This window comes from Lathamus discolor, chromosome W (assembly GCF_037157495.1).
Source record: "Lathamus discolor isolate bLatDis1 chromosome W, bLatDis1.hap1, whole genome shotgun sequence".
Classification (NCBI taxonomy): Eukaryota; Metazoa; Chordata; class Aves; order Psittaciformes; family Psittacidae; genus Lathamus; species Lathamus discolor.
Window position 1 is genome coordinate 19,911,426 of NC_088908.1, and position 25,234 is coordinate 19,936,659.

The following is a 25,234-nucleotide window of genomic DNA, read 5'->3' on the forward strand; positions in this document are numbered from 1 at the left end:
TGGCTGTCACCAAGCACCTTGTTGTTTTTCATGTGCCTTAGCATGCCATCCAGGAGAATGTGCTCCAAGATTTTACCAGGCACAGAGGTGAGACTGACTGGTCTGTAATTTCCCGGGTCTTCCATTTTCCCCTTCTTGAAAATGGGGGTTATATTTACCTTTTTCCAGTCATCAGGAACTTTACCTGTTGCGGTGATTCGTGGTGTAACTTAATTTATTCACTCCTTGGTAGTCGACCGTCATGCGCCAACTACCATAGGGCTTTTTTACAGTCCAAACTGGACTATTAGAGAGAGAGTGGACATGTCTTATTACTCTTGCTTCAATTAATTCGTCTGTGTTTCGCTGGATCTCCAGATCCCCTCCCAGTATCTTGTGCTGTCTCAAATTTACTACTTCCTGAGCAACAGGAATAGGTGCAGGGTCTGGGATGCAGCCCACCACTACCGTTCGTACCCGTATCCAGTGAGGCGCACCAAAGGACCATAACTCATTACCCAACACCAGGCTGTGGCCCCTTAGCAAATCTATCCCTATTATATATTCACCAGTTGCCGCTATCATGACATTATATTTGTTAGGCTTCCAATCTCCAATTTGTAGTCTGTTTCATGTTTGAACACTCTGTACTGGCGCATCCCCCAACCCCCATACTGTAGTATTCAAACCCCGGTGCCTTTTTGGGTTCACATGTAAGATTGTGACCTCTGCCCCAGTGTCCACTAAAGCCTGCTCCAGTCGCACATTAGTGGCCAACCACCAAATACAACGTGACAAAGGGGTGAGAGTCATGTTGAGTTACACGGATTAGGCGCCCTGGGGCTTGGCCACTTCCCTAGTCGGTTTTTGGATGGAACCTTGCAACGGTCTTGTCGACATCTTGCCATGGGTATAGCATATTGTCAAACCCAGGCAGTTGCACATTGTCATTCTGCTCGCCATCCCTCATGGCGTCAAGAGTTGTAACACTGCAGATCTTAACGCCTTTCTCCTTAGCCATGCACCGCAGCACAGAGAAGGGCTGACCGTCAATATCCTGCCTCGGGACACCCTCCTGTAACAGTTGCCTAAACAGTCAAATTAGTTCACTATAATCCCCATGCATTTGGGGTGGTGGCCTTACCGGTCCTGTTTGCAAGAGCTCCTTGGGTTTTTCTAACCCAGGTAACTCTCCTAATTGTCCTATCTTCTCTGTCATATTGCTGATGGTCATTCCCTGAGCTATCATCACAACAGGAATAAGATACGGCTTCAAGGCAGGAGGACACCCTTCCAATAACAAATTACACACTGAAGCCATAAATGGCTCTGCCAAATAATGTCCTGGGTCCCCACACTGTACTGCCATTTTCATACCCTCCAGTTCTAGTAACACCTTAGCCTGAGGCAGGGTTATCCACTGACTAATAGTGGGAGGTCAGGCTCCGTCAGCATTGTATTGCTGTTGTAACCCATATGCCACTATTGTGACAAGAGGAACATTGTTCCCCACCAGCACCGCCCTAAGGGCTTGTTGTACAAATGGATCACTCGATAGCCCACTAAACCAGGGGGTGTCTATCTAAAAGGACACTACCTGCCCACTCTTCCATGAGCCTGTCAAGCCGTTGTTGGGGCTTCTCCCCAGGCCATTGACTATACTTTCCTAGTGAGTTTTTTACATCCTCCTGTGAAAAATCTTCCATAACATTGGCTTGGGCCCAGTGGCCTGATATCGGATCCATGGCCCCCTTCCGTTTTACCACTGGAGCCACCCAAGCACATTCCACCTTTTTTTTTTTTTTATTGGGGCAATAAATACCAGATAGGGAAAATAACAAACAGGTTGCTAATTGCTGCCGTCTCCCCACACCCTGAGGGAAATGTCTAGACAGAGACTGGCCCTGGGTTGCGCCAGCCCTGGCTCTTGTAGTCAGCTTATTGTGCCAGTCTTTTTGGGCCACAGAGGTGCTGGATGAAGGTTGCCGTATCTGATGAAGGCTGATGAGCTGAAGCTCATGTCAGGGACAAAGGGAGGCAGGATGGGCATTGCAGCTCTCCCCAGCTCTACCCTAAATCAGAGATGCTCCCACAGAGGTAGAAGCCAGACATTCTGAAGCAGCTATTAATAATTCAGTCCAATTTTGTCCCATCTAGGAGAGCATGAAGACCAGCCAAGCATCACCTGCTGGTTTACAGGTTTACCATGAAAATATAGACTGCAGCATTTTCTCCTCTTATACAGTAGGAAGAGTTTAAAAAGCTGCACAGAAGGAAGCTTTAATAATAGTTTTAATAATTTTCTTTTTATCTCATCTTTCTTACTTCGTTTCTAAGCTCTGGACAGTTAGATCAGTCTGTGCATCACTCCTGCCCTTCCATCTGAGCTAAACAAATGGAAAACAAGTGGGAGAAGACAGTGAACCCATTTGTAGTTACCAGGAGCTTGGGGTTTTTTGAGCTCCTTTGCACGGTTGATTTGTAGGTGTACAGGCAATATAGAAAAGATTAACACCTAATAGTCCTGCTGAAATCAGCTCAGTACTGAGCAAAGGGTTTAGTACTTGTGATCTCCTGTGTGCTCCTGTTGAGGAGTTGGGTCTACCTGGAGAGCTCAGGGGAGATTTCCATCAGCTCTTTGCATGGGATGGAGGAGGGCTGGAGATTTTCATCCCTGCAGCAGGATCCTGACAATAAAGCAGCACTTTCATACTTCCTTATCAAGCCTAAATCCCACCAAGGAGGGGATCTCCCTCAGATGAGCTTTGAGTTCACAAGGGCATCAGAGAAACATGGGGACTTGCTTGCAAAAGAACATGTGAACTTTGGAAAACAGACCTTCTTTTCCAGAAATCTTGCCTGAATGATGCTTTTTCACATTTAAACCACAAGTAATGCAGATTTCGCTCTGAGTTCAGGACATAGCTTCCTTTGGCCCCAAGCATACTTTTGCTCAGTCTGCTACCTATTTTTAATTTAAGAAGAGCATATTTTTCATACAGGGATTCAAGAAAGAAAGGAATAAGGATGGCAAGTCCTTCATCTGGTTCAAGCTTGTCCATCACTGCACTCAAACAAAGCTGGATAGAGGAGACAGACTCAGAAAAGAAACAGGTTTCTTGTGACACCAGGTGCAGTTATAAGTGTCACATTTACAACTCCCAAACAGCCCCATCTCTGTTCAGGGATGTTACTGGTGTTCTGTAAATTCGCTCTAATTTACAGCCTAATTTTTAAGCAGTTTGTCCCACTTGTTCTGCCAAAATGGTCCATTAATCTAAACACCACTCAAGCCTTGCCTGGTTTTAATTTTGCTTCTTTTTTTCCTGAAACCATCAAGTGCCACAGATTTTGCTTAGAGTTCACCCCTTTTTGGCTAAACTGTTCCTGAGCATTGTATTTGCAGCAGAAGCCCTTGCACCAGCTCCTTGCTCACACAAAGCCAGGCCAGAGTAGCTGTTGGCATTCCTAAAAAGCCAAGTTCTTCCTTGCAAATCAGGCTATTCCAGCTTCTTATAGATTAGCTGGAGCCGATAAAGTTGACATTATGAATCACTCGCAGGTATTATCCTTTCCCTTGTCAGTTCTGGCCAAATCACAAGTGATCTGCAAAGATTTACAGAAATTTGGCTGCACTTTTTCCCTGCCTCCTGCCAGCTCTTCTTGCCAGTTTGACCATTTGCCTGGTAATCCTCTGATAAGTTGGCTTGGCAAAAAATTCATAAGAAAAATATTCCAAGCCAGACCCAGCATGGACTCTGCCCCTACCCAGACCAGACCCTTGGGTCTCAAGATCTATAAACCACACCTTACCATCACCCTTATGGCTCTTCCCAGCCCCATCCTTGACAAAACACCCTCCTCCAGATCAGCAGTGGCAGAAGGAACCCAGATGAGCACCTTCCAGATGTGCAACTTTTCATCAGCTCAGATAAGATGAGAGGAGCACTGTGCTCTTGCAAACAAGACAGTGGGCTCATCACAGGATGGAGGACACCACTGGAGGTAATGGAGTGATGCAAGGGGATCTGTTTAATTCCTCCCACCTTTGAGCATCCCCAGCATCCTCCTCCAGCTGTGATGAATACATAGGGAAGGATCCAGCCTTATTTTGTGGTTTCCAGGATGGCGTTTCAGTCCGGCAAAGATTTATGTCAAACAGTTAACAGGGGAATTAAGATATAGCACAGGCTATGAGCAACAGGCATGTATAGAGGAGACAGCTGTTAAAATTAGGATGTGACAATGATGTCATGCGAGCACTCACTGGATTACTTGCATTTATTTGGAAATACTTATGTCTTCTATTATGCAACATATAGATCAACATAATTCTGCTTTTCACTCTGACGGTGCGTCTCCTTCAAGCATCTTAGAGAGCATTACAAGCAATTAATCCTGCTGTGCCTCTGCGCAGCACTCAGCATTACATTTGCTTTGTGGGTATTGAGTATGTTTTAGATTGGAGATGGCTTAATTAATGTGATTGAATTTAACTCTTTCTGCACCAAAGCCCCAAGTTGCTGCTCTTCCTGAGCTGGTCTTGGAGTCCACAGAGGTGAACTGGTCCAGAAGTCTCTGGAGTGAGTTTTTCAAGGATACAAATCCATCCATCCATCCCCCAGGGATGGTGATTTTGACCTATTTTGGTGAAAAAAAGGGGAGATGATGAATGCTGGAGAGGGGAGCATGGCCTGTGTGAGTGTTGAGCAGAGTGAGTGCATTTAAACCCAATTTTTTGGTTACATCAGTCATGGAGGACCTGCAGGACCTGCAACAGCATCACCACAGCCCTTCCACCACCTTTGATAGATCCCTCAGCTACTCCAAAGCAGGCGAATTATATAAATAAAGCATTTGTTAGAGCAAAACCGACTTGTCAGCACTTGAAAACAAGTGACAGGTCAACTCCAGGAGCAGGGGCCAGACGTCTTGCCCAGGCTCAAAGAGGTGACAGCACACAGGCATGCACACACCTAGCTCCATATCCCTGGCTTGTGCTGCATGATGCAATGGTAGTCACATTACTAGCCCTATTTTCCATTTATAGGAGCTTGTCAGAAATGGCACTCCTCTCCCAGCAGATGTCGAAAAATTTGAGGGAATTCAGAGAGTGGCAGAGAAAAAAAAAAAAAAATTAAAGGAGATGGAGAGTTTGATTTTGGAGGGAAAAGAAATCAACAGAGCTATTTATAATTCTGCCTGCACAAGGGTAGGTAGGAAAGGGTATTTTTTTTTTAAGGGCTTTGACAGCTAAGCTAAGGGGAAGGGGCAAACCAGCCTCCAAAGGTTGTTCACAGGAACACTGTAGAGGGGCTGGATAAGAGGGTGTAGATCTTGAGTGATGAAATACCATCCATCATGAATGTCAGGGAAATAGTCGGTAATGGGTGAGTACAGGGAACAGTCACTTGTCCAGGTGAAAAACAATGCCTTGATAACAGAATCACAGAATCATTAGGGTTGGAAGGAACCTCCGGAGATCACCCAGCCCAACCCCTCTGCCAAGCTGTTTTAAGGGGTGGTGGAGGTGGTACTGATGGCAAGACCCCGCTCCTACCTCTGCTCTTGGTGACAAACCCCGCTTGTATTTACATTCAGCATTTTATGCAGAACATGGTGGTGGGGGTGGAAATCTTTGCTTTTTCATCCAAAACCAAATGGGTTTGGTTACAAGAAAAAAACCACCATCTTTAAATTCAGGTCTTCAGGCCCAGAGGCTACAGATATCTGCCAGGCTGAGGTCCCGACAGAGGGATGCATGATGAAGGGCACCAGCCTGCTTCAAGGTGATGCATCCCCAAGGAAACAAAGCAACCTGCCCCTATTTCCAAACCACCTGGGTGATTTGCAGACTGAGAAGCGGCTCATGAACATGTTGATGTAACATCACCTGTTCTCCAAGAAGCCCCAGCTACCAGCAGTGGCTCCTCCATCACAGGGCATCGGAGCAAAGGGGTTTCATGGGGGGACTTTGCGTTTCTCTATGCCTTGATCTGCAGAGGGAAGCTTCCTAATGTGGTCCTTGTCTCTCTGCCTTGCAGGACCTCTCACTCCAGGGCCAAGGCAGAGGCAGCTGTGACAGCGGCACAGAGAGCTCAGGAGGAAGCACGGATCGCCAGGATTACTGCCAAAGAGTTTTCACCTTCCTTCCAGCACAGGGAAAATGGTCAGTGCGTGTTGTCATGCCAGCCAGCCCCATGGATGTGGCTTTTGCCCCGTGACACTCTCTACCCTGCTTAGCCATGCAGAGACCCAAAACTCCCAGAAATGAGCCCTACATGGAGGCTCCATCTGTGCTTGCAGCTCCCAGTCCTCACTTGGACTCTTGGGGTAGGAAACTGCCCCAAAACACCAGTTTTCAAAGGTATTAACACAAGGCTTTCAATATTCAGCACTTCCACCCTGTGCAGTCCTGTGGTTACAGGGATCTCCTCTTTTCACACCAAATTTTTTTAATTCATAGTCTTTGACGATTGCACAGAAAAAACCCAGCAAGAGCTCTGAAAGCAAAATTCAAAGACAAATGATCCCAGAGGCAGTCACTGATTCTACCTCCATGGCTTTTATGGTTCCTGATTTCCCATGTATTGGTAGCTAATCCATCCCTTGAGCATGCAAATCAGTTGCGAAGGTGCTGGGGAAATGTGTGTTTGAGGTTTGCTTGATGGCTCTTCTTTCCGTCCATCATCTTCAACATTTCTTGCTGTTTTGTCTTAATTTTTGCTCATTGACAAGAAGCTCAGGCTCAGCAAAGGCTCAGGGAGGAGGAAGCCAAAGCAAAGCCATGGTCAGGCGGGGGTCTGCAGCCGGTGGGTATACGGGGTGGATTCACCCCACGAAGGCTGCGCCTATCTGGGAGCGAGAGGGGCTGCTGCGAGTGGGAGTGGAAAGCTCCAAGTCCTCCCAGCAATAATTCACATAGTAATTAATCTATGTGAATGGTTTTATTCAGAAGGTTTTCTGCACTGAACCCTCATTAGGAGGTGTCTATCATTATTTTCTCCCCCTTCCAGCTCTTTAACTGAAGATTACTCATTCGGTTTAACTGATCAAGGGCCTAGTGCTGCTGACTCATGTTGGTGCCATTTCCTGAGGCCGGGGAAAAGGGCCCATTGCATCTTTTGGGCCAGCCAGCCCATGCACAAGTCCTTAACTCACTGTGGAGGTTGCAGGGGGTGTCTAGGGGCATCCCATGGCTCAGCAGTAATGAGCCAGACAAGGTTTGAGGTCTGGCTCCAGCCAGGAACCTGCCTGAGATGGGGTGGGGGGGGGGTGGGGGGTGGGTGGAAAACCCTCCTCCAGGACATGGCCACATGCAGATGGGCATTTCAGGGGCTCAAACATCCCCCCAGCAGAAGATGCAGAGCTCCACACAGCTCTGCTCTCTGGAAGAAGGTGCAGCTCTGTTCAAACACCCCTCGGCATTTCTCCTCCTGCAGAGGTCCAATTTGTATATCGAGATCTGAGTGTTTTCGCAGGGCTGTGCAGTCCCAGGGGCTTCTTCAGCCCTGAGGTATTCCTCATCTCCATTTCCTCTTGCCAAGAGACTTTGCTGGTTTTAAATCACCTCTTGAAAAGATATTTTTAGGTAATATACTTTTTACTAGCTTCTAGACCGGGATATGGTGCTTGACTTGTGTTGGGGCTTGTGTTTCTGGTGCTTGTGTCTGGGTGGGTTGTGTGTGAGTGAAGGAGTTTCCACTTAGAGCACATTAAAAAACAAATACACCATCCAAGATGTGTTGGGAAACCTGGGAATGCCTGCAGACCAAGTCAGGCAGACAGATAATAGCTGTGAGAAGCTGCACCACCCCACAGACCCCATAACCTCAGGCTGGGAGGAGCTGCAGCAGGGATGGGGTGAGCTGACACCATGCTGCATGTCCTTGCAGGGGCTATACATGCCCACCATGCACAGCGCTGCAGGCACTGCCTGCCATCCCCTTTACACAGCAGCACAGGTGCTGGATGTGCCCACCTTACAAGGTTTTGTGGGTTCTGTGTGCCACTCACTTTAACAGCATCGCAGGGGATTTGATGCCCACCTCACCATCAGGCCCGCAGGCATCCTGGCCCATATCATCCTTGCAGCACAGCCCCTATTTAAACAGACACAGACTCCAGACCTGTGGGCACTGGCTCCAGCAACCCCAGACATGCCACAGCAGTGCTGCAAGGCTTTTACTTGCAAAAGCCAAGAATATCCCTGCTCAGTAACCTGCATCACCCTCCCCCTGTGGTTTTCCGTCTCTGCTGCAGGGATCTTCCACATACCCATCATGCTTGCTGTGGTTGTGCCTCCCTGGTCCTGGCTCTGCCGGATGACCCTGGTTGCAGCTGCCAGTGGGGTCAGCTGCTGCTGGTGGAGTGACTCCCCCAAGGTGACAACAGCATGTTGGTGGCAGAGGCAGGAGCTCAGCACTGATCCCCAATCCCATATGTGGGTCCTCAGGGGTATGTGCTTGGCTTTGATGATGACGTGGCCACGCGTGGCTGCCTCAGTCCTGCTGGAAATCCAGATTTGGTGCTCTGCATCCTCCTTCCCGCTCTCACAACCGTTCTTCCAGGAACATCACATGCTCCATGACTAATTTTAGCTCAGAAGAATTGTTGCACATCCTCGGGTGTCAAAAGCTGGCAAGATGGCACCATGCATCTGTTGAGTTCTTCTGCAAGGAAATGCCTGCATCCCTGTGGGGCTCTGGGGCTGGAGCAGCAGCCATGCCCCAGCATTGCTGCCCCTGCTCCTCCCCAAGCTACAGCCAGGGGCTGCAGAACTCAGGGGGAAGCAGAAGAGAACCTGTTCAGCTCACTGCAGGTCTGGGTGGGGAAGATTTAGGATGTGATGGTTCGCAATAACATGGTCCCTGGTGTGGGTCTCCAGGAGGATGCTGAAGCATCACTGGGCTTTCCTGCCTCTGTCATGGGGCTTGGCGGACCTGGGAAGATTAGTGAGAAGGCACAGGAGCAGTGGGTGCAGCGAGGCTGTGGCTGGTTGTGCTTTTGGAGATCAGCTTTGGGGTCATTGGAGCTGGAGGGAAGCTTTCAAGTCCCTGCAGCTCCAGCAAGAGCCCTGGAGAACTGAACTAGGGAAGATCAGTTAAAGCCTGAGACAAACAGGGACACCCTAAGTCTTGGGTGTGTCCGTTTTGGTAGCTGGCTTTACACCTTTCTCATATGAAACCATTTATTCCTTCCCTGCCTCAGTTTCCCATCTGTGATATTGGAGGGTGGCTGAAACAGGAATATCTGAAAAACAGCCAAAAAAAACAAGTCTGTATTTTTGCCGAGACAGTTGAACTCCAGACAGGGTGAACTCCACCTTTCTCCTTCATGACAATTTCCCACTAGTACAAGTATTGCTTGGGGGCCCCAGATAGATCTCAGGAGTTTCAGTCTCCCACAAACAGGAACACAGGGAACAAACTAAGACTGAAATATGAGTATTGTCCCAAAACACAAACTTTTCTGTAGAAAATAATAAGACAAAAGACAGTCATTAAGAGATAATTTCCCATCAAGAAATTGCTTCAGTGGGAAATTTCCAAGCAGCCTTGTTACTATTTACTTCCCGTATGAGTGCTTCCATGGGGACATCCATCCCCACACTCCCTGCATTCCCTGTATGTATCTAAATCACAGTGTGGTGGGACAAGGGGGCGGCTGCAGGCAAAGGCATGTACCAGCGGCAGCAGCAGCCCAAAAAGATGCGATAGAGAAAATTACTCAGCAGGACTGTAGAGAGTAGAACAGGAGCTTCTGAGCATTTACTTTTAAACCATGGTAAGAAATTGAGTTCTTTCCTTTTGATACTTATTTCTTGTTTAGCCATAGCAATTGCAATTAGATGCATTTCAGGGGCATTAGGCAGTTAATATATTTATCAAATTATTCACGTAATTTATCATGTCTTTAGATGGAACAACTATGCCTTGAGAGGGTAAAATGAGAATTAACACTATTAGCTTGTACCCCCTTGAAACACTTTAGTATTTGATCAATGATAAGTTGCAGCTTTTGTTAATTGTCCAGAGAAGCTACATGTTTTTTTGCCAGGTGGTCACCTTCAGCAGAAGACACTCTCTAAGTCCCTGTCCCCAGGGAGACATTGTCTGGGGTGTACTCTGGGCTCAAAGGGGATGAACTGTATTCAGCACAGTGAAATAAGGATGAGAGTGTATATTGTATTCACGTAGCCCTGAATGTGCTACCTTGTTCCTGCCTGAACACGTGAGGCATGGTTACCCGTGTGCTCTCCATCACATCCAGCAAAGAGAACTGTGTGGGAAAATGTCCGTGTCTGGGGCAGGAAAGCTGTTCAATATATGGTTTGGGGGGAGTGTTCTTAATGGGAGGCTTGCACATCTGCCCAGATGAGACCATCTTCCTGTGAAAACTTTGAGGTGAGATTCTTTACCTCTCAGCCACAAAGCCAATGCATTTCCTGTCCAGGGAGAGGTGTGAAGGCTGTGGGCTGTGGGGTGATCCCAGTAGCATCCAGAACACAAGAGCATGAGCCATGGGTTCATCTCAGATTTCCCTTTTCATGCTTGCGGACTGGGAACTGATGGAAAAAGGCGGTCTCCAAAAATCATCTTAACAAACACCCTTAGCAGGGTTAAAGTGACTGCATGCCATGTAGCTGTCTGTGCTGCCACAGCACAGGCTGCTTTCAAGTGGGTCTGCAAGCTGCCCATACCTGCAACCTGCCAAGGAAAGCAGGGCTGTAGGCAGAGCACAGGTAGGGCACAGGGCTCCCAGCAGCTCTGAATTGTAAGCAGCTTCCGCACCTTGCTGGGGCTGTGGTCCTTCACGCATGTCCCCAAGCAAGCAGGGTGCCTACCGGCAGCAGGGGTGTAGAGAACTGTTGGGGCTAAAGGAGCAGGTTTCTAAAGGTGGTTTCTAAAAGGCTTGGTAGCCCTTGGGTTAGCAGTGGTGGAGAATCACTACCATAGTGCAGAATGCTTCTGTCTTGACAATGCCAGCAGCTGATGCCAAACTATTTCCCATGCTGCAGAGCACCATGCTGCTCTGCAGATGCTGGGGGTGATATCAGGTTTGGTGCAAAACCAACAATGACTTTTCTCTCGGTCTAGTAGCAGAAGCTGTTTATTGTACTGCTGTTGTCCTGATCTTGCCCCATGGCTCCCCTGCCATCCAACACTCTCAGCCCTATTCTTTGACATGAAAAACCTGGTGGGTGCGCACAGAATAGAAATAATCCTGTTGCATTTCTCCCTCTCTCTTTTCACTTAATGACTACACAAAAAGGGCTCGAATGCCAGAGACCGAAGCACCAGAACTTGAGTGATGAAATTGAGGTCCTCTCCACCGGGACGCCTCTCCAACAAGAGAGCCCTGAGTTGTACCGCAAAGGGACTACCCCGTCTGACCTGACTCCAGATGACAGCCCACTGCAGAGCTTCCCTGCCAGTCCCTCCTCCACGCCACCCCTGGGTCCTTCCTGCGGGAACAAGAGCTCTCAGTTCTCCAGGCAGGTCTCAGTGGATGAAGAGAGGGGTGGGGAGATCCAGATGTTGCTGGAGGGACGTGGCGGGGATTACTTGCGACCCAACAGCTGGAGCGAAGAGAAGGTCAGTGGGACTCGTGGCATGAGAAGCGTGACACTGCGCAGCGGTCAGCTGGGATCAGCCTCCATCCCTGAAGAGTACAGAGGTCGGAGTGGAGGGCACAAACATTCGGCCTCCAACCACAAGCAAAGAGAGAGGTGGACAGATTCCCCAGCCACAATTTCATGGACTTCCCATCACAGGTCCCACAGCCACAGCTCAGGGAGCTCCAAACTGCTTGAGCTAGACGAGGAGAAGATGAGCAATTACGAGATGGAGATGAAGCCCCTCGTGAGGATGGATTCTTATATGCAAGAAATTCATACCCAAAAAAGACACTATAGCAAAGGGGGACCCTGCAGGAGCATGGCTGATGACCACCGTGGGGAAGACCGGGGCTACGGGGTTCAGAGACTGAGGGCTAAGTCCCAGAACAAAGAAAATTTAGGGCCAGCTTCCTCTGCCGAGCCCACGGTGCAGAAACTGGAAAACCTGAGATTTGGGGACAAAGCTGAACCTCGGCTATTAAGGTGGGACTTAACCTTCTCCCCTCCACAGAAATCTTTACCTGTTGCACTAGAATCTGAAGAAGACAACAGGGATGTGCTCAAATCCAGCACAGTAAGTAGGTGAAATTGCGTGTTGACATCTGTCTGAGAAGCTCAGTGCAGAGCTGTTGTGGTGGTGCAGTGGTGCAGAAAGGGAGGTTGCTCTGCCAGCAGAGCTGGCCTCCCAGTTATCCTGGGTTTGTGCCTTGAATCCCCACTCCTCCCTTCTCTATCCTGCATAATACCATGTGCTGGGAGGCTTTCTCTGCAGAATGTCTTGATGGGAGCATCAGGTTTTTCACTGGAGGAAGTGAGTAGCAAGTTTGAGTTTGTTTTGCAACCCAGCCCTGGGGCCAGCAATAAGAATACATGATTACTGGGATTTTGAGCATTCACGTGGTGGAAAAACTGCAGGAGTAGGAAACGTGTTGGTGATGCTGCTTTGAGGTTCAGTTATGGCAACAGAACTTCATGCTGGCCCAAGAGTGTGGCATGACCCTGTTGCAACATCAGTGCTTAAATCCTGGTAGCTGGGCACTGCATGAACTTACAGTTCCTCTTCTCCTCAGTTGCTCTTCTGCTATGTGATGGCACCAACTGCTGAAGCAGTGGCTTTGTTACCATGTTGTACCGGAGGCCTGACCCGGGTGGAGGAAGAAACCATGGTCACAGAGCAGGGGACGTTGCAAAGTGGTGTTCCTGAGTTGACCACTGCTCAGGTTTCTTGTACTGATCTGCATGATGCTCAGGGGTTTTGGTGTGTGGATGTGAGCCAGGAGCAGGTACAAGCCCCTCAATGGGGGGATGCAATGCAAAAGGGTCTTGGCAAACTGTAGACAAGAGGATGCAATTTGGGAAGGACACCTAGGAAGGGAAAGCAGTGGGCAAGTACAGAAAGGGTAGTGGGTTATTGGAGCCCTGCAGATCAGTGGTAGAGGATATTACAGCCATCTATCAACTATACTATCTACATCTGTACTATCTATATACTGTACTATCACTCTACTGTGAAGAGCACAAGCAAGGGCATAGCTTGTGGGGCTCTTCATTTCGGGAGTGACAAGGTCATGTTGGGTGTTACCAACTGGCTGCTGGAGGCTCAGGCTAGGGAAGAGGAGACAGCGATCTTCAAACACATAAAGCAGCTGCTTGCAAAGTGGAAGGGAACAATCCATTCTCAATGAACAGAATTAATGGGCTTGCATTCAAGCATTAGTGGTAGTGGTTACCCATTAGCCATTACTAGTGAGTTGAGGGCTACATTGCATGGGGAGGCTGTGGTGGCAGGGAGGGAGGAGGTGGTCTAAGACTTGGTTGGACATCTGTAGCTCAGATATAACTTGGTCAGAGCTAAACCTGCCTTGGGAAAAGGCTGAGATGTGTGATTTTCAGATCCTCTCCAGCCCTGATTTTTGATGATTCCTGGACTTACATTGAGAGCAGCGTCCTCACTTGTTCTCCCCATTGGTTTGTTATTGCTAGGGGAGGTTATGGAAGTCTGAGGGGAGCAGTGAGGAAGCCACCACCACTCCAAACTGCCCCTTGTTGAGTCAGTGAGGGATCACAGGAGGGATCCTGTGCTTCTGGATGTCCCAAAGCCCAGGCCAGACCTACACAAGCAAAAGGAAAAATCTGTAACTCTCAGGTGGTGGCACATCAGGCTCTGGCAGAAGAAAGGAACTAAATCTCCCTGTCAGAGCAGCAGAAGATGATGCTTGGTTGCTTGGGAGACAGGGATCATGAAACTGAAGTGACATTTGTCAGTCATGATGAAAGTTTGGGCTAGAAAGCATCATGGTCTGTAATGCGTGATCACCATTGCCATCCCTACAGCATCCCTGCTCCTCCAGCTGCTGGCAGAGCAAAGATGCAGACAAGGGATGAGAGAGAACAAGTGAGATAGAGGAGGGAGTGGGGACATCTGCAGCCTGTGAGCAGCCGGGACGCAGGAAGGACTAAACTACAGATCTGCCACAGTTTCCCTACCATGGCTGTGGATAAATCGCCCACACACACAGCCAGAGCCCTGTAGCTTTCCAGCTTCCTATTCATCTTGCAAGCTTCAGCGCAGGCTCAAAAGCACTCACACAGCATTAAAGAAGAGCTGAACACAGTGTGTTTGTTGGTGGACTGCACTGTAGGACACAGATTGCCAGTCCAGAAAAAAACATTGCTCCAAGAGAAGCCAGTCCAGAGCACACACCACTGAGCAAACCAGCAGGTGCTGAGGCCAGACCGGGCTGTCCTTCCCTGCTAGAGCAGATGCCTGTGAGAAATGACAGGCAGCATTAGGAGCCTGACAGGCTTTCAGAGGGGAAAAGCAGCAGCAGTAATTGCACAGACATCAGCCCTGTTGAAGTCTGTGGGACTCACAGATGGTCCAGCACCTCTTATAACGTGACCTCGTGTGGCGGCAGGGAACTGGGAAAGACAAGGGTCCCAAAGGAGGGATGAAACCGCCATTTCTCCTTGCTGAGAGCCACACATTCCTCAGGGAGATCACTGGCATGAGCAGTCCTGCTGTCTCTCCCCAGGCAGACCCCAGCCTGCACACTGGAGCCATCACACATAAACCTCCTACCCGGGGAGGAGGGCTTGAGCTGGAGGTAAATAGCCACTAATGCAACATAACATTAGTGTTTCTTTCAAGTGAATCCCAGGCACTAACAAAGGGGCACAACCTGCATGAAAAAGCACACAGAAAAGCCATTAGGATGCACATCATGCTTTTAAAGTGCTGTAGCTGTAAAGCAGCATGTTCAGTTTTCTCACATTCATAACTGAGGGTGGAACAGATGGTGAAGGTTTAGGAGGAAGCTAATATAATACAGAGAAAGGTATAATATGTGGATTTAAATAACCTACAATGCCAGCAACAATTTGTTCTAGCAAGAGTTGTACTGTGCTAGCAGGGTTTTGTTCCAGTGGTCTGGCAGTGAGGGGTGGTTGGACAGGAGTAGGGGATGGAGGTGTAGGAGAGGAATGGGAGGTGCAGTGATTTGTGTTCCAACCTCTTGCCCAATGGCATAACCTTGCCTGTACCCAGCAGGACCTCAAAGCTTTTCATACTCCGGTGAGCATAGTGAGTCCCTGAGAAAGAGGAGGGGAAGGCTAAGGGGAAAGATTCATACCACAGGTCCCACATCCACCTCTCTTGTTGCACACTCAGTGACACAGGGCACTCAGATGCTTAGTCCTGCCGAAAAACCCCACTGCAACCTCACGCTCCAGGTCTTAAGGCTCCCCAACTTCCCCAAATCCCTGTTTCTCATGCTATTCTGAGATACCCCTCCTCTTTGGACTGCCAGCAGCTTGCCTCCAGCCCGCAGCTCGGCTCCAGCCTGCAGCTCCAGGGAAGGTCTGGCTGTGTGCATGCATGTGCGTGCACATGTGTGTGCCCACGCTGTTTCAGCTTGCATAATAGCCTGCTTCCCTGTGATCCACAGCACTGCCATCTGTGAAGCTATTCCCTGGAAAGGGCATTTCTCATCTCCAAGACAGCTGGGCTCTTTCAGAAAGGTGCTGCCAATGAACGGGAAGGATGCTTTTAGCTGAGTAGGGCTATTTTTGCCCTACCTGGAGTATCACTGCACAGAGCTGAGGTCAACCTCACAGCTTAAGCTTGTTTTAAAAATAATATGCCAAAACACATCACTACACATGTCATCAGTGAGGCTGGTGGGCTGGCTCTGTGTTGGAGTGCCAACTCCTGCTCTGAGAGCAAGCACACCTCTGGCAGGGCTCATGGGAGTGGGGTGGGGATGCAGGTCTTGCAAAAATGCAGTCTTAAAATTATCACTGGTCTTGATTTCTATCTTAGAAACAAGGCTGGATGGGCTGTAGAGTCCCTTGGAGTCCAACCTCTTGCAGTGTGTGCCCCAGTGGGGATGCAGACCTCTGTAGAGGAGTCAGACATATAGATTGCTATATGAGCTATGGGAACATTGTTCTTAGTCATTTTTCACCAGTCCCATAAAAAGATGCTTCCAGAACCCCCCTTCATTGGGGTTGCACATCAGTAATTGAAAATTGAGGTCATTTCGTGAGGCCAGCACTCAATAACATTGATGAAATTCTGCACTGGAGTTAGCTGTCAGGGGACTTAGGGGTTTCAGGGTCATCAAGCTCACACTACAGTCATACAAGTGCTTTAAAATTACATTTAAAGCCGCCTGATCTTTCTGTGTCTCTGTGTGCACTGACCCCTGCATGCATAAAACAAGCCCACATCAATTGTCACTGTTTGGGCAGATGAAAATGGAAACTGACGCGCCAGGAAGTGTTGGTGCTGTTGGATTTAGGGACTTTATGGGAACATCACCATCCTCTCTGGTCTTAAAGGCCCACGAGGTGCAAAGCTCAAGCCTGTGCCTGAATGCTTCAGAGGTTCCTAGAGCCTTTGAGAAGATCTAAAATGGGAAAGGAAAAAAGGAATTGCTGAGACACTGGAAAAGGAAAGAGGCTTTCTAAAATGCCAGCAACCCTTTTATCCGTCAGCACAAAACACGTCACATTTTTAGGGTTGGGGAAAAAAATCCAGAAGAATACATCTCCATTTCCACAGGTGCTGAACATCTGCAGCTTTTAAAAGGGAAACGAAGTGCTTTAGGTACAGAGGTCCTCAACGTGTTTGCAAGAAGGGCCAGTGTTCAGGCACGAACGGAGCCTGATTAATCCGCTGTCCTCATTTAGCAGTAGCAAACATGGACATTTAGATGAAGACTTCTAGGGACATGTTATGGCCTCACTAAAGGCACCCTGGAGATGTGAGTAGGCTTGAGACTTGGCCCTTTAAAATCACCCTGTCTCATATAATTGAGAAAGCCAATTGGCAGTAGCCAAAAAACCGCACCACAGCCACCCCTGACATGGTCTTCCATTGTCACATGCTGTCGGATAAAATCTCCATGGTCTCGGCCTTTTGCCAACGGTACTGCCTCTTACTGAAAACAAACCAGGGCAAACAGTTGCAGCAAATGGGGCCTCAGAGAGACCCTCTTGCCACCTCCAGGTACCCGCTGGGGAGGCAAGGAGGGATTCCAGCAGCTGCAGCATCTTCCTTGCTTGCTTACTGCGCGAGGGGCATATTTTCCATCAATATATTCCGAGAAGGTTCTGCTATCACTGGGGAGAGTGAGGAGGAGGCAGCCAACCTGCAGCCAGTACAGCCTCTGCTGGAGCACACCGTGCAAACAGAGCTGGGCCAAGGGAGGGTACCAGGGCTGCATCCTCAGCCTGGGCTTTGGTGGAGCAAGGTGGGGGAGATGGGGCATGGCACTTGCCCCAAAAATGGCACGTCACTTGCCTCAAAAATGGCACCGCCTTGCTGATATGGGTGATGGATGCTTCCTTATCCAGCAGCTATGGGATTATTCTTGAAGGGTCTGACCTCGAGGTGGAATGTTTTCTTCAGAAAAGTTAGTTAACCCTAAAGAGTATTGTCGCCATTTAAGCCTAGCCGGCAACCCAGAACCATGCAGCCACTCACTCACTCCCCCCCCCCTTCCTCCCCCTGCTCCTGGAGGGATGGGGAGGAGAATCGAAAGAATGTAACTCCCATGGGTTGAGATAAGAACAGTCCAGTAACTAAGGTATAACACAAAACCACTACCGCTACCACCAATAATAATAATGATAAGGGAAATAACAAGGGAAGAGAATACAGCCACTCACCACCCGCCGACCGATACCCAGCCCGACCCGAGCAGTGATCTAGCCCTTCCGGGTAACTGCCCCTGGTTTATATACTGGCCATGACGTGCTGTGGTATGGAATACCTCTTTGGCTAGTTTGGCTCAGGTGTCCTGTGTCTGCTTCCTCCCAGCTTCCACTCCTCACTGGCAGAGCGTGAGACTCAGAAAGTCCTTGGTCAGAGTAAACATTACTGAGCACCAACTAAAAACATTGGTGTTATCAGCGCTGTTCCCAGGCTGAAAGTCAAAACCACAGCACTGCACCAGCTACTAAGAAGGATAAAAATGACTGGTACTGCTGAACCCAGGACGAGTATAAAATGAGATAAAAGAACCAGCTGGCTGTTCCCTCTATCCTGAACGGGCACCCACTGTTTGAATTGTGAAGCTTCACCTGCATCTCAGACCAGGCTCGATGCCATGCACAGGGATTCTCCATCTATCTGCCTTTGGACCAGTCTGCTGGGAAAGGGGCCTGAGGATGTTTTTGTGGTTAGCCTCCTTGGGACTAAACCTTTTGCCTTATCTCTGTGGTCCTCTTGCCTCTTTTTAAAATTATGGAATCATATAATCACAGAATGGTTTGGGTTGGAAAGGACCTTAAGGTCATTTAGTTCCAACCCCTCTGCCATGGGCAGGGACGCCTCACACTAGACCAGGTTGCTCCAGGCCCCGTCCAACCTGGCCTTGAAAACTGCCAGGGATGGGGCAGCTACAGTTTCCTTGGGCAAAAATAATTGGAAACTGTTCTTCCTCTAATCTCTTTCATGTACAGTCATCACAGGCATTACCAGTAACAACATGAGGTAAATTATGTTCAGAGAGAAACGTGATGTTTAACTTGACAGGGTCCTTTTAAAACCCTTTTACTCTCAGGAATCCTTTGATGTATGGCCTATGGCCATACCACCCTGGGAACACCTGATCTCGTCTAATCTCAGAAGTAAAGCAGGGTTCAGTTAGTACTTGGATGGGAGACCGCCTGGGAATCCCGGATGCTGTAGTCTTTTTTTTTTTTTTTTTTTTTTTATTTCAAACTTAAACAGGGGAAGTTTAGGTTAGATATAAGGAAGAAGTTCTTTACCGTGAGGGTGGTGAGGCACTGGAATGGGTTGTGAGTTCTCCATCCCTGGCAGCGTTCAAGGCCAGGTTGGATGGGGCTTGGGTGACATGGTTTAGTGTGTGGTGTCCCTGCCCATGGCAGGGGGGTTGGAACTAGATGATGACCTTAAGGTCCTTTCCAACCCTAACTATTCTATGATTCCATGATGTACCTGAAGAGAGCACCTCGCTGACTTTGCTCCTGTCATCCTGGATTGATTTTAGGGTTTTGAGCCCAACTCCACATCTTCTAGCTTTGGAGAAGTTGAGGTTGAACGTGAGCTTTTGACTGCAGGAGAACCAAAAACCTTAAAAACACACGTACATGTACAGCTCCAGACATAGAGCTTGCTCCTGGCCACGCAGGCACCTGTAACGTGAGGACTGAACCAGGGGTGATAAAACAATTCATTGAGAGACCCCAGCTTGGGATAAACACTCACGTTTACTTTAGCCACTTCTTTTCTACAGATTTTTCTGTGCCTCAATAGCACACTGGTATCAAGTGCCATTCCTCTTACACGGGCACATTCAGCATCTTCTGGGCTCCCTTCCTCGAGTCACAGGAGATGCTGCAATATGCTGGAGAAAGCAAAGTGAATCCCTTATGTTTCTTTTGCTAAATGCTCTTTAACTGTTTCACAGCAGCCTGTTCCTGCCAATTGTGACAAATCAGCACAACTGTCACAGAGCTGCTAAGTTTTCAGCACTTTCTGCAGTGCTGAGGCTGGAAAACAATGCATATATATTTTTTGCTGATCCAAGTCCTTAGTAATTACACTTAAAGGATCCCAGAGGGATTCCTAGGTAACCTGCGCTATGGTTTCCATGGCAGAGAGGCAGAGCTTGTACCCTGCGATAACAGATAATGAATGCTTAAATTAATTATGCTGCAATTGTATTTTTAAACCAGCTGCCCTTTGTATTCCCAGTAAGACTTGAGTCTTACTGCTTTAACGCAACAGTTAAAGCATTCTTACTTCTTTAACACAACAGTTAAAGGATAAAAACAAACAATACAGAGGGGCAGGAATGGTGGTGCTCAGCTGCAACCACCATTGGAGCTGCAGAGTGCCAAAAACCACAGACTGGAAGAAACCTTCACTCATTGCTTTTACAGCTCCGATTGCTGTTATTACCTCTGTGCCATAACAAGGGTTTATTTACATTTTTGTGCTTAGGGTTTGGGTCTATGTTCCAACTCTCTTCCAACTTTGGAGGAAAACTTGAAAGTCCTTGAAGGCTATCCCTGCTGATACAAACGTATCCTTTCAGCTACCTGATACTGGTATATCATCACTGGGCCCATCCTTGGCAGATGTTTTTCTCCTCCTATGAAGGACTCCAGGGATCTTTTATAAAAAATAAAATGAAAAAATCCCAGCCCCAGAGTTGCCTCATTTTGCTGATGAAATTCGCTATCATCCGGTATGCTGGATGATGCTTCAGCACACCAGAACTTGATTTAATTTTTCCTTTCCTGGAGCCAGGCTGGTAACCATTCTGAGGGGAATTCATCTCACAGCACTTGGCCTACAGACAGCCTAGATGGTTAGCACAGACTAGATGTCTAACATTTAGACAGCTGAAATTGTGTGAGAGGACGCTGCCAACTGGCATCTGTTTCCCAGTGAAGCGGGTTCTGGACTTGAGGACACAGTGCTGGAAGGTAGCACGGTGTTCCGCAGTGGAGCCCTGTCTCCCGAATGACAGGCAGGGTGTTTTAAACAAATCTCTGCAGTTCCTGACGGCCTGCTTTAGCACTACTATTTCAGGGCTAAAAAGAGATAAAAAAGCAAAGATTTGCAGGCTGCTTGTTGTCTTTGACACACAAACACCAGGCTCAGAAGATCAGCTTGACCTCTGTCTTTCTAGCACCCCAGAACCTGAGATACCGCAGGGCTTGGGGCTTTCTTTGGGCTTCTCTAAGTCTCAAGGAGGCCAAAGATGAGATAAAGCACCACTGAACTACTAAAGTGGCGTGCAAAATTGCAAATCAACGGCTATGGCTCTTCTCGCTACATGTGGATGGCTCACGTTATAGAGCTAGCATGTGGCATGATGAGTTGTAAAAGCTGCTAGTTCTAAAATACTGTCTGTAACTGCAGTAAAAGGGAGTTCACTGACCTATTGCCAGGCTGTGCTCAGCAAAATATCTCTTCTGAAGCGTAAACCCAGAAGTGATTCATCTTCTGCCTGGGTACTGAGCAGGAATCGCTTCTTAGAAACAGATGACACATATCCCAGGAAATTCTTGCCATCAAAGGGGAGAAGGGCAAGTGTTTCCTCTGGGCAGAGGTTCAGGCACAAAGACTTTACAAGTTAGAAATAAGCCAGCCATAAGCATTTAGAAGTGCAGCAAGATTCATAATTGGAGCTAAAATGGAAGCTTCAAAGTCACAAAGCTGCTTATCCACCAGCTGCCACAGGCAAGACTCCAGCCCCTGCCAAGATATGCTGGGGGGAGCAGCTGTACCTGCAATTGCTGAGTGGAGAGTCCTTGTTGGAGTTAGTGCAGGGAAGAGGGGGTTAAAAAGAGTTAACTAAAAATGAAGCAGAATGTGTAGGTTGTCAGACAGCTGGATTTGAGCTATTCAGTTTGCAGAGACCCCTCCCCTCCCTGGTCGTCCTATTTCTGGGTTGCTTTTTTTGGCAAATATGGAAGACCCCACATATGCAGTGGCAAAACAAGCATTTTCTCCTGCCCCTGCATTGAACAGGGGGTGTGAGATGTAAATAGGTGCTGGCTGAATCAGGGAGCTGAGCAAAACATCTGTCCACAGGAATCCAGTTGCTGCTGATGCAGGCAGGTATGTGTGTGTTGACTTCCCCCATTTTGCTAGATGAGGGCACAACTTCGATGCACTGGTGTATAAACGAAGGACATGCTCCCTCCCTGGACACCATCTCATCATCATCCTCTGAACACAAGTACCAAAGGTTTGTGAACTCGATCAGCCCAACAGATTCATCCCAAAGTGTCCGTGTCTGTGAGGGCAAAGCTCAAACACCAGGGAATTACTAGGCAGCCAGTCCTGCTCTATGCCTTTTGTTAGCCTCCAGATTATCTGGGGGGCTGGTATACAACTTCCTTCATGGCGTTGAAGCAATCCAGTGGCCTGAGCAGAGCAGGGGCAGAAATGGTCTCTACTGCTTTGGCAGGGGACATCAGACGACGAGCGGGTCAAGGCTAATGCCATCACGAGGGAGAGCAGTTAAGTACTCCCCTGGCTGCAAGGTGGAGGGAACCAAATGCATTTTGTGCCTCTGTGGTGCCCTGCCAACAGAAACAATGACAATGATAATCACTTGCAATCTGCTATTATATTAACAAGAGCTCAAAAATCATAAAACCCAATAATCTTCTGAAACTAGGCTAATATCCCCCCCCCCCCCCCCTTGTAAATAACACACTGCATCGCAGTGCTTGGCAGTGGCAAGGCTGGGAGGGAGGGAAGGTTCTGGTTTTGAAAGGTTTGGTGTGGTGCAGGCAGAGGGATTGTCTGGATACCTGCCTGCCAGGAGAGGCTCTCTGCAATCCCTCCATTTGGTTGTCTTCCTTTGACCCTGTTGCTAAGCTACAAATATGCCTTTCCAGCAAGCTCCAGCATCCTCACTCCCACCCACTCCCAAATGCAAACTGAATCAGCCTGCTCAGAAAAGAAACCATCTCTGGCTATAAAGGAGCTTTTTTCCTTCCCCCCCCCCTCCCCCCCCAGTATCTCTACGGAGTGGTACTTGGTTAGAAAGGGCGTCCACCCTGCCCCATGCCAACCCAACAGCCACAGGAACTTTGTTAGGACAGGAGCGTGGAGAAAAGCATTTATACCATACCAGGTGATGAAACCTGGCACAGCTCTGTTGCAGCACGAACAGATGAGGATACTAGATACTCTGAGAAATATCTACCACCTCACCTGCACAGGCGCTTGCTCACCATGATGCAAACCATGTTAACACTTTAGGACAGCAAATGTTTTATGGCAGGGACAAGGGGGCAGGGTGGATGTTTTTCTGACCAGTGTTCTGCAGAACGATGCATTGGAGGGTTGTCTGCAGTGGTCTTTTCTGTCAGTCCTGGGTCCAACAGTCATACTCATCATGCCCAAAACAAGTTGTCAGGGCTGCCTTTAGGCTCAGTGGAAGGTAACATGCTCCTGGGGATCGCTTCAAGCCGGCCTATGGTGGGCGTCTGACATGGGCCAGCTGTGGTGTAGGTTGCTGCAAAGGTTTCCACATAGTCCTCAGGAGCTTAATTTGGTCCATATAAACCTCAGGAAAGTTTATTAGAGCTTTCCCAAAATGTGGCTTAACATAGACCATCGTATGCCAGCCTGACTTTTGCCATTATCAGGATACCTGTACAAGCAATCATGTTTACTGGGAAATGTCCTTGGAGACTCCTCCAAACCATCCCCAAACAACTGTATGATCCAATATAATAGTTTATTTTCTTTTTCATTGGCCACCAACTGATTTCAGCTATTCTTTTAAGTCCAGATTTCTGATCTGCATAACATGGGGGCGCCCGTAAGCAACTGCTGTCTTAATCAATGGATTCAGTGAGTCTACATCCAGGTGTTTGCTTGGCAGATGTTGGGTCTGGAGCTCACATTAGGACTTAGATGCCATTTGTGCTAATGTATGACAGTAAACAGAGTCTGCCCCCAGACTTGCAGGTATACACGTCTGTTGAGGCAAATGGATGGAAAGTAATTGTTGAAGTGGCTCAGAAAAGCAGGAGTCCAGCAGCTTTGCTGTCACTCAGGGATAAGAGGGACAGAGTTGCCAGGGACGCTTCAGGCCCCAAGAATGCCTTGGGCTATGGGTCAGTGTGGGGAGGGAGCAAAGGGGCTTCTGGCAGAGCCTGGATCCTTTCTGGTGAACCAGGATAGGGATTTTGTCTGCCTTTGCAGAAATGGAGGCTGCCTTAGGAGGATGCTTTGCTTGGATGAAAGAGCTAGGAGCAACCTATTTATTGTCCCAGGGACAGGGGCAATGGATCTGGGTTTAGTCCCTGCTTCCACTATTTGCCCAACTCCAAGGGGGAGATCTTTATTCACACCTTCCTCATGGAAAAATTCAGCAAAGGTTCCAAGCACTGTGGAATCATTTGCTTGAGGGTGTAAATGGGCCATTTAGGGTCTGCCTGCCCTGCAGTATCCTTGGCCCAGCACAGCTCCCAACCCTGCTCCAAGGCAGCCTTAGACAGACTTTCAATGTGGAGGATTGGCTTGTCGAAAAAGGTCAAAAGGTCACGCTCCCATCAACGAGCTGAAACAAGACATCTGTGTAGAACATGGTGCAAACCTCTCACACCAGATAATGAGGAAATGAAGGACACCGGCAAACAGCAACATACTATGACCAATCACAGCCAAGGACACTAAGTGATAAGTGCATGAGAAGGAGGATGGTGGGGGGGTGCACGGTGTAGCTGCAAAAATGTAGAAGCTACAAACCAATGATCTTGTAACATGTAAAAGCTGTAAGCCAATGAGCTCTCTGTAACCAAACTATAAACATGCAAGCAAGGTATATAAGTATCGATCTGCTTAGCAATAAACGAGACTTGTCGGTCATCATCTAATGAGCTCGTCTCCCGGCGATTCCCACATTTCAACACACCTTCTAACTCCTCTCCTTCTCTTTCTCTTCCAGGGCTCAGCTCCCATCCTGGTAGCCATGGTGATATTACTAAATATTGGAGTCGCCATTTTGTTTATTAACTTTTTCATCTAATTCAAGACTGCCTTGTTTGCAAAAATGAGTTACATGTATGAATGGGGGGAAAAAAACCCAAACAACAAGAAAAAGGGAAAAAACATAAGTCGAACTGTCCTACAACAATTTCCAAGTCTTTTCACAGAAGAACAACAAACGATCGAGTCTCACTCACAGTTTGCCTTTTTTCCTGGGTAATGTTTTTTGGATTTTAGCCAAAATTCTTTGCTTGTATAACACTATGCTGTGTGGCATGGCAAAATGCTATCAACACTCTGCTCCCCCAACATGGGAAAGGATGAGAAGGAATCTCAACAAAATAAAACCTCATTTCCCTTCCCCTCACCCTGTAAAAATATATTTGGAACAACAACAATGAAACCCAAAGTAGAGACTAGATGAGGGGACCATGGGGAGATTTTGTTTGATGTACGGGTCCTGGGATACTCCAGGTTGAGCTTCCCAGGGAAATCCACAGCAGCTTTAATGATAAATGGGAGAGAAAAGTAAAATCAGGCTTTTCTTCCTTCTCCCGTCGCAAATGGAGAAGCATTGCTGTAAGGAGGAAAAACACAGGGAAGGCATGAACACTGCCTGGTTGCGAAAAATGGGAGAA

General features: G+C 48.1%; 1 protein-coding gene and 1 pseudogene across 1 annotated transcript; both read left to right on the forward strand.

Moving 5' to 3' along the window:
- Positions 1–3,965: 3,965 nt before the first annotated feature.
- LOC136004435 (junctophilin-3-like) lies at positions 3,966–24,963 on the forward strand. The gene is made up of 5 exons (XM_065660925.1): positions 3,966–3,984; positions 4,517–4,562; positions 6,024–6,148; positions 11,254–12,173; positions 24,556–24,963. Exons 1-5 carry the CDS (start codon positions 3,966–3,968, stop codon positions 24,634–24,636), a joined length of 1,191 nt encoding a protein of 396 aa, XP_065516997.1. The 3' UTR covers positions 24,637–24,963.
- On the forward strand, positions 18,687–18,800 carry LOC136004519 (5S ribosomal RNA; annotated as a pseudogene).
- Positions 24,964–25,234: the final 271 nt, after the last annotated feature.

Coding starts and splice junctions, on each gene's coding strand:
- LOC136004435 (XM_065660925.1), top strand. Junction 4,563..6,023: donor CTGGTCCAGAAGTCTCTGGA/GTGAGTTTTTCA, acceptor TCTGCCTTGCAG/GACCTCTCACTCCAGGGCCA. Junction 6,149..11,253: donor CTTCCAGCACAGGGAAAATG/GTCAGTGCGTGT, acceptor CTACACAAAAAG/GGCTCGAATGCCAGAGACCG.